The sequence below is a fragment of the Penaeus vannamei genome, chromosome 15 (assembly GCF_042767895.1).
Source record: "Penaeus vannamei isolate JL-2024 chromosome 15, ASM4276789v1, whole genome shotgun sequence".
NCBI lineage: Eukaryota > Metazoa > Arthropoda > Malacostraca > Decapoda > Penaeidae > Penaeus > Penaeus vannamei.
The window spans coordinates 2,973,445-2,983,444 of NC_091563.1; the positions used below are offsets into that span (position 1 = coordinate 2,973,445).

Consider the following 10,000-nt stretch of genomic DNA (forward strand, 5'->3'; position numbering starts at 1 on the left):
AAGAGTAACGTACAAGGTTTCTTCCTCTTTCCTTCGTTGTATAATTTACTTCACGGTCACGGGTGGATAGGTATGCCATGTCAAACCCCCATATATATTTACACGATACATGAGGTAAGTGTGAGGTGAACGTGGTCGGAAGAGACGAGAAGACAAAGTGAATTCAGAAATTGTTTATTTCATTTCTTGATCTGGGAGTCCATATTCACTGAACATTAAAATCTGATTCATTTGATTTGACTGCGAGCATGGAATAAAACTCCTATATGACATGTGGTCTGGTCTGACTAAAATTGTTGTTGCAGTTTTATCATATATTACCAATTAAGCATGATATTCATGTGTGTTATAGTTTAATGCTAACAAACGGAAGAAAATAACATGATAGAAATTACAGTCTAGGAACATCGGTCAGAATGTCATTGAAGAATATATCAAATAATATTACACTATATATATATATATATATATATATATATATATATATATATATATATATATATAACATTGGAAATTAGTTTTTTTTTATTCTCTCCGTGAACTACAAGCTGCAATATTGACATTTTGACCGATTCATTACCTGGCGTCGTCGGAAAATTGAAATTAACCAAGTAACTATTCAGTTCCACCAAGACCTTCCAAATTACTTTACATCAGTGCAATCTCTATATATGTGTGTGCATATGTACATATCCATATGTATATATGTACAAACACATATATTGTGCGTGAATGCCTTTCCTTGCAACGCTAAAGCCGACGTGGAGACGCTTTCCGACCACGCCCAGGTAGTCAGGGTAGTTCCAACAGTAGGACTCTGGGCACACGGGACCTTTCCCTTGGGAGCAAACGGAAAACCGAGCCAACGTCGCCGCGAAATACAAGGTTGGCTGTGTGAGAACGGAGTCAATGTTGTCCTGTAGAGTTTGGTCTCACATGTCTCCAGTTTTGTTTGCAACATTGTCCTGCACTAAGTCCATTTTAACGTCGTGAGTGCGTAGAAAGCTTCGCGATTATTTGACTAGAGTAAGCTGCACCTCAGATGATCATTTTATGCCTGATATGATATAGTTCCACAGGTTCAATAGATGCAAACAGCGTACAGAACCAAATAATGGCAAGTAAAACTTTCCCTTACCAAGTTTTGACGTTAGACGGTTATGGTAGTCATTAAACCTTAGACTAGAGTGCTAATATCGTAAACATAGTTTGACTCAGCGACCACTAGTTGCTGTACGGCAAGCCTCTGGTGCTTCTCATAGGGTTATGGTCCCGTATGCCAGCGACATTAGTGCGTGGTTTGTTTATCCTTAGTTAACGCTCATCCCGCCCTTTACCTTCATGCAGACAGCAGTTGGAAACCTGGTGTTGTAGAGAGCGAGAGGAAAGACAGCTATTACTGTAAGTATTAACCCCGCGGGCGCTTGCCTGACTGGGATGGGTGCGTTCGTGTAGCCCACATGTTCGGAGGTCCTGAGTTAAGCAGTCATTTTTGTAAAAAAAAAGATGGACCTGAAAATGGAGAATAAACCATTCCTACTCAAATAAACCTTTAGTCAATTCTAATGTCAATCTCCCTTCAATTCAGTTGCAATTCAAATGCTCCAATGGCTTGAGTGATGATCCTCAACCTCCTACATATACTGCTTTGCGAATGCGCCCAGTTCTTTCTGTCGCCTTAGTTGAAATATTCCGTTGAAACAGAATTATCACGTACAGTGTTTGTATGTGACAGTGTTGTATCTTATCCTCACCACGGAAAGCCTAGTTGACATGACGCAAGGTGCTCTAGCTTCCATTTGCGCCGCCTGAGATACTTGGGTTATCCAGTGAGGAAATAGCCAATCGGAATGTTCTTACTTTTGAATGATAAGGATGATAATGATAAAAAAGAGAACAAATTTCAAATCGATGAATAGTTTGGACCTCAGTGTAAACAGATTTTTTTTAGCCATTCCTGAAAGATGGTAACAGCTGAAGTGAGTCATGTCTTTTACAAACAGTTTGTAGTAAATCCAAGCAATCATTTTGTTGGTTTTCATTTTGTTTTTGCTTGTTTCTTTCTTTTTTATCTTTTATCGTATAAAGTAAAAACATAAAAAGGATCAATATATTCTAATTTTTTGAGATCCTTCAGCAAACAAAAAAAAAAAAAAGAAAAAAAAAACACACAGTTACCTCAAATGTCCAATGCTTCTTTTTCATTTTCAAGTCTTTTTTTTTTCCTTCATAGAAGAAAAAAAAAACACAACCAAGTCTTGGCAACCAAAAATCAAGCTGATCCATCGACCGCCCTAACGTGCTAAGCCCTAACCTGAGTAACTTTTCCTCCAGGCGACAAAGACTTGGTTCAAAGTATGGTCTTTGATGCTCGCGCCACCAACGTGTACACGGAGAGGACCATCGAGGACAAGATAGCGGACGAACAGTAAGTGTTGTTGGTTTCTGGGTCTTAGGGTCTTTGGGGGGCTTGTTAGGGTCGCTTCTTCTGCTGCAGGTGGGCCGGCGCGGGGTTCATAGGGTGAGGGTTTGCTAGGAAGGGAAGGAGGTTGTTGACGGGTTTGTTTGTTTTTTTCTTGGATAGGGGAATTTGGGGACTTTTTTTTTCTTAAATCGGGGAATTTCGAGGATTTTTTTTCCTTGAATAGGGGAATTTCGGGACTTTATTTCTTGAATTGGGGAATTTAGGGATTTTTTCTGTTGAATAGGGGAATTTAGGGACTTTTTTTTCTTAAATAGGGGAATGTATGGACTTTTTGTTCTTGAATAGGGGAATTCTGGGTCTTTTTTTCTTAAATAGGGGAATTTAGGAACTTTTTTCTTGGATAGGGGAATTTCGGGATTTTTTGTCTTGAATAGGGGAATTTCGAGGATTTTTTTTCCTTGAATAGGGGGATTTCGGGACTTATTCCTTGAATAGGGGAATTTCGGGATTTTTTCTTGAATAGGGGAATTTCGGGATTTTTTCTGTTGAATAGGGGAATTTCGGGACTTATTCCGTGAATAGGGGAATTTAGGGTCAAGGTTTAGTTTAGGTGGGTTATATTTCGAAGACGTGGAGGTTAAAATAGGTAGGATCTACAAGGTGTACTGAAGCAAACATACATACACACGCGCACACACACACTCACACGTACGGAGGCATATTATTGGCGTATTCACTATGAGCTTTTGTTTTTTGCCAGGATTTTAAATTATCAAGTACATTATTTGCTTTTGATGTACCAGTTATGTCATGGATGAAAAGTGTCTTTGAATTCACCAATTATATCGATTCCATTGACTATATTTTTACCTTTTGGCGAAATCATTTGTCTTGTTAAAGTGTTGTAGGTGTTGTTAATGGAAATTTTAAATTAAATGAAATTTTAGGTTATTTGAGCATCTCATGTTACTAAACACAAGAGAAGTTTAAACTCTTCTGAAATTTATGTTTTGCTAAGTAAGAAATTGACAGATAAATTAATAAAAACTTCAAAGGGGATACACTCGCGCGCACACACACACACACACACACACACACACGCACACACACACACACACACACACACACACACACACACACACACACACACACACACACACACACACACACACACACACACACACACACACACACACACACACACACACACGTTTGCAGTTAATAATGTAGAGTTAGTAGAGTTAACGGATCTTATCATACATTAGAACCAGTTTTGTAGAGAAAAAACTTGGAATAGGTTAACCAGTTTTCTTGTCATTGTCCCAGTACAATCAAGACTTAGACATCGCTTGGTTATTCTCGTACATATTGATATATGTTGTTTCTATGTCAACGAAATGGAGTTGGTTAGCAATATATCAAAACACTTTTAAGGTTAGAAGTAGTTACAAGGTTTCTCAAAGGGATACAGTCCTATAAAGATTTTTTTTTTTTATAATATGCACCAAAAATAGTGTATCACGAATATATGTATATATATATATATATATATATATATATATATATATATATATATATATATATATGATTCAGAAATTTGTTTTGATATCAGTATATTCTTATTTTCACTTGAATCTATTAAAAGTTTTAGTAAAATTATAGCTTCTGTATTAACTTCACTATATATATTAATTGATTATGTGAAAAAATAAAAATATTATTAAGTATCTTTTGGTAAACCTTGTAAAAGATGAAATATAGGAACACAAACATTTAGATACCTTTAGATACAAATAGATATAGAAATGTTATCTATAGATATAGACACTGATATAGGTAGATACTGATGTTTATATGATTCTGTGTTTGTAGTTGTAATAATCTTTTTTTTTTTCGTTGCAATGCACCTTATGGAGTAATTATAAGCTGCACATATATATATTTTTTCTAACTGTGTATGACTGGGCTTCTAAATTTCAAACTTTCATAAATGTCATTGAATTTTTAAATACTAATAGTATGTGATAAGGTCTAAATGTTTAATGATGATGAGGATGAAGATAATGCTAATAGTGAGGATACTGATGATGATGATGATAATGATAGTGATGATAATGATGATGATAATGACAGTGATAATAAACTAGATGATAATGATGATAATAGTGAAAGAATTCCTGATAGCAATATTCACAATTTTCAGCATACCATAAGTATACTTTTAAATATGCTTCACAATTTCCAGTATCAGATATTTTGTTTCTTAACGATTTTTTTAAGTATAAAAATCAACGAAAATCACCTCACTTTCAGACCATAATTGCATAGCATTTTCTTCATTCATTTTGTTACTATTTTAACCTAGAGGATAATTTGCCAACGAAGCTCAGTCACGTTTATTTGTTTGTTTGTTTGTTTACTTTTCCTCGTCTTACCAAGCCCCAGGAAGCTCACAAGGATATATTTTCCCTTCCTTTTTCACTTCCCTCTCCTCCTCCTCCTCCTCCTCCTCCTTATCCTTCCCTTTCTTCTTTTTCTTCGTCTCCTACTTCTTCTTCTTCTTCTTCGTCTCCTTCTTCTTCTCCTTCTCCTTCTCCTCCTCCTCCTCCCCCTCCCCCCACTTGTTTCTATTTTCCCTCCTCCTTATCATCCTCATTATCCTTCTCTTTATTCTTTGTCTTCTTTTTCTTCTCCTCCTCCTCCTCCTTCTGCTCTTCATGCTCCTCCTTATCCTTCTCTTTCTTCTTTCTCTTTTTTTCTCCTCCTCCTCGTCGTCCTCCTCCTCCTTCTCCCCCCCCCCATTCCACCTCCTCCCTCTCATTCTCCCTCCTTCTCCCTCTTCACCCATTTTTCCTCTCCCTCTCTCCTCCCCCCCCCCCCACCCCCCCCTTAAAAAAAAGCAGTCAACCTCGACCCACGAATTATACTAATTTAACCATTTCCTTGCTCTAGCCCTTTGGAGATGTACTTAGCCCTTATATTCAGGTACAGTATTTGACCAACTGGTAAATTACTAACACGACGTTTCACATTACTAAAGTCTCCCCTCCTCCTGCTCTGCTTGTTTTCTGTGAAGGCAGGTTTGGAGAAAGAAAACGGGAGTATGAGAGAATGTGTTGGAAAAGAAGAGAAAAAAAATCTCAGTGCATGATTTTTTTTTGTATATAGTAATATTTGCAATTGAAGAAATGGTGTTTCTTACGTTATTGTACAGTCTGTTGCAATAAAGAGTCTGATGGCATTTTACCATCGAGAGAGAGAGAGAGAGAGAGAGAGAGAGAGAGAGAGAGAGAGAGAGAGAGAGAGAGAGAGAAAGCGAGAAAGAAAGAGAGAGAGAGAGAGAGAGCGAGAAAAAAAGAAAGAAAGAGAGAGAGAGCGAGAAAGATAAAGAGAGAGAGAGAGAGAAACAGAGAGCGAGAAGGAAAGAGAGAGAGAGAAGCCAAAACGACCAAGAATCCAACCATCTTTACAAAAAAGAGATGGGTAATATTATTTTTTTTAAATGGAGGTAGCAAATGTCATGTCTAAACCACTATGAAACTTTGAGGTGCCATGATAAAAAATACCTGAAGTCTTCTAAGTATATATTCTGGTAATTGTTCAATTTATTTTCAAAGGAAATCTGTCTATAGTCACCATGTATTGTTTTTTTCATGTTAATGAATATACCGAAATGGCCTTATAGGTTGTTAGAATGGTTTTGAGAATGGTACGACTTGTGAGAGAGAGAGAGAGAGAGAGAGAGAATGGATGTGTGTGTGTGTGTGTGTGTGTGCGTGTGTGAGAGAGAGAGGAGAAGGATGTGTGTGTGTGTGTGTGTGTGTGTGTGTGTGTGTGTGCGTGTGCGTGTGTGTACATGTGAGTGTCCGAGTGATGTCTACGAATGAAAAAAAAAAAAAAAAAAACGTTTACTAAGATATAAGAACTGTATCAACGCTACTACAATAACAAAGAACATTAATATATATTATAGAACCGTATTGCTTTACTAATTAATAATGACAACTTGAAAAACCAGAATATTCATTCAAAGTATTTCTAACAAGACAACAAGACTAATTGTGAAAGCATGTAAAGAGAATCCCGCATTAATATAGAAACTACGATTATTTTAATTTTCTCTCAATTGTCGTCTAATGACAGGTGAACGGATTGATGCAGTTTAATATATATTACATTATAATTATCCGGTGTTTATGAAGATTTAGGTTTTGTTTCATATCAAGGTGATTTTAATAGTGAAGAGAAGAGTAGCCTAACTTTTTTTTATTATTAAGACTTAGGTGTGATTAGATACATGTACTAATCTTTTTCTATAGCAGCATTCTCACCCAATCGTAAGTTTAAACGAAGGTAATATAGTAAAGATTACAGGCAGGCATTTTAGACCATCTTTTAAACAATAATTTCGTTTTTATTGATAGTTTAACCATTAAGATTATCCCCTAATCCTTAATAAATATCTGAGTGTCATACCAGCTGGTATAGAGAATCGGAATACCTTATAAAGAAATCTGATTGTCATGCCACGCTGGTATAGAGAATCGGAATACCTTATAAAGGAATCTGATTGTCATGCCACGCTGGTATAGAGACCCTCAGATTACCAAGATGGCCGTATGACAGCCGACATTCGCCCTTACAGTCGTGGTGGCCAGAATTTCGGAATGACAACAGCTTTTGTGGCGACTCGAAGTGGGCTGACCAGGTGGGTCGACCTCACCAAGTTCAAGCCGGGAATCAGCCCAGAGCCGTCAGATGAACCGTGAGTGTGTTTTGTTGTTTGTTGTTTTGTTTTTGTTTTTTTAGTCGTTGTTTGTGATTAGGTTTGATGTCTGGGGGGTCGGGGGGGGGGGGGGGAGGGGTTAGGGGTGGGAAGGGTGTGTGTTTGTGTGTGTGTGTAGGGGGGGGGGGGGTAATGTAGGTTTTTTAGTCGTTGTTTGTGATCAATTTTATGTCGGGGGGGGGTTAGGGGGGGAAGGGTGTGTGTAGGGGGGGGGTGATGTAGGTGGTGTGTGGGAGGGGTGTGTGTGTATGGGGAGGGGAGGGTATGTGTGTGTGTGTGTGTGTGTGTGTGTGTGTGTATGCGTGTCTGTTGCTAGATTTCGTTGACCGGGACACCAGCTGATTTACAACGCGACGAAACCATTTCCCAGCTCACCGACTTCCTAACTTTAACCACAAACACTCTTCTTATTTTGGGGAATCACGATAATATCACCTCATATGGAGAGTTCGGCAACTTAATTGATATTCATTATGGGTTAATAATAGCTTGTTTGTCAGAGATGCAAAGTCTTCTTCCAGGCAAAGTTGTAGAATATTCGTGGTCTTCTGTCGCGAGAGTTGTTAGTAAGCGATCGCGCAAGAACTTAAATTAAGATTAATTAAAATCGTGACTCTCTAGATGGCGTAAAAGACGTGATGGAGAGAAGGAGAGAGAAGGTGGATGGGAGGGAGAGAGAGAGAGAAGGAGGAAGGGAGGGAGAGAGAGAGAAGAGGGATAGAGAGAGAGAGAGAGAGAGAGAGAGAGAGAGAGAGAGAGAGAGAGAGAGAGAAAGAAGGGATATAAACAGTGAGAGAAGAAAAGAAAGAATTAGAGAGCCGAGAGAAAGAGAAAGAGAGAAAGAAATAACGAATATAGAGAGCGAGAGAAGAAAAAAAAGAATTAGAGAGCCAAAACCACCCACAGACAGCGACCGGTTCCGCCCCCTCCCTCCATAACACAACCCCGCCCATTGCAGACACATTATGCAAATCCACAACCGCGCCATCGACGAAGTGTGGTACAAGAGAGCCGTCGACTACTACGAGGAGGACCCGGATGCTTACGTCTACTCCGTTCCCTTCGACGCCGGTGAGTGTTGTTCCCCGTCGGGAGATCTGGGGATTTTTTCTTGGATTTTTTTTTTTTGGATTTTTTTTTTTTTGTTCCTGCGATTCTAGAAATTCGTATCTGTGATAGTGTGTGTGTGTGTGTGTGTGTGTGTGTGTGTGTACGTGTGTTCCTTGAGACTATTATATATGTATCAGAAAGGTGTTAATGGTGGTCTACAACATTTTACATAAATGATAAAAATATTTATATGTACATATAATGTATATATGTATATACATACATATATATATATATATATATATATATATATATATATATATATATATATATATATATATATATGCACACACATACATATACATTATCTATATGTGAGTGAGTGAGTGTACGTGTGTGTGTGTGAGAGAGTGTGTGTGTGTGTGTGTGTGTGAAAAATATTAACAATGTCTTATGACAATTAACATGCAGAATAGACAAGTTTTCATTTCCTTCATTAAATCTTACATCCTCCCTAAACCACATCACACAAGCCGTGATTTCACAAAGCACATCGATGCCAGCAGCAATGAGTGGACGAATCCAGGAAGCGAAAATATCCTCGTGCTAAATCCTCGTTTGTTTGTTTTTTTTACCAACAGCTGCTCAGAATCCGGAAGAGGTTCTCGTAACCGCCACGCGCGCCATCTTTATCGAGGAGAACCGCCATCGCAAGGCACCGGCAGCGGTCGTGGGCGTCACCATCCAACACCAGAAGTTTATTGAATACTTCACGAATGAGACATATAAGGTAAGCTCTTAGTTATGTACACGTGCGCTCGTCCATGTAAACGTACATACCCCCACACTTACACGTATAAACATATACACACATACACACGCACACGCACTCATACACTCATACACTCACATAAACATACAGGACATGACAACGATATTTTATAAATTAGAATAGCAATGTAAGATTCTCTCAACTGAAAATAGAAAAAACAAAGGAAAATTGTACATGTCTATGGTATTTCAGCATGTTTGGAGGGAGAGCAAGATATATATACCAAAGTTCTTAGACGAATTTTAACCCGAGATGATCCATTCTTGAACTTTGCATTTATTTTTCTCAGATTATTTATGTATTTGTTTATTCTTTTACTGATGTTTCCTATGATCCACAACGAAAATAACAAAGAATTAGTCACCTTATAAACTCACCTAAAAGATGTATGGGATATGGATACAAGCCGATACACAACCGGCTTTTATCATCTTTGTTATAAGAGATATTGCAGAATCGCGTTTCAAATTAATCTTAAGCCATTCCATTACGATAGTTTTGAGATGAGTATTAAGGAAACATACTGGATAGAATGGCATGGGAGTTCTCAATCGAGTCATTAATTAATCCGCCATAAGGGGAGAATGATCACTATCTGACGGGGGGTCTTTAGCGTTTTGGTGCATTTTGAAACCGTAAGATAAGCCTGGCACAGTCAAAGGATCTGCAAGTTCTTCTGATACAAGAAGGCTACATCATAGTCAGTCACAGTATTTCTATAGGAAAAGTATAACATAACTGGTGTTTTATATCAGGGTTTAAGAATAAAAACAGTTGTAGATTCAGGGCTTAGGGAAGGGAGAAGGGGGTGGGGGTCTGTTTGGCAATATATGGCATGCCTAATTTGTAAGTTATGATCATTTTACAAGAATCTTTTTGGGGAATCCTCCAAACATGTACCGTTAAT

General features: G+C 38.0%; 1 protein-coding gene across 1 annotated transcript in view; it reads left to right on the plus strand.

Moving 5' to 3' along the window:
- Positions 1 to 10,000, plus strand: part of LOC113824452 (voltage-dependent calcium channel subunit alpha-2/delta-3) — a 143,840-nt gene that overhangs the window by 94,388 nt on the left and 39,452 nt on the right. Inside the window, exons 21-26 of the mRNA XM_070130898.1 lie at positions 1,348 to 1,401; positions 2,335 to 2,428; positions 5,378 to 5,410; positions 7,071 to 7,190; positions 8,170 to 8,282; positions 8,903 to 9,051. Coding sequence (XP_069986999.1) covers positions 1,348 to 1,401; positions 2,335 to 2,428; positions 5,378 to 5,410; positions 7,071 to 7,190; positions 8,170 to 8,282; positions 8,903 to 9,051 — 563 coding nt within the window. The remainder of the gene's footprint in view (positions 1 to 1,347; positions 1,402 to 2,334; positions 2,429 to 5,377; positions 5,411 to 7,070; positions 7,191 to 8,169; positions 8,283 to 8,902; positions 9,052 to 10,000) is intronic.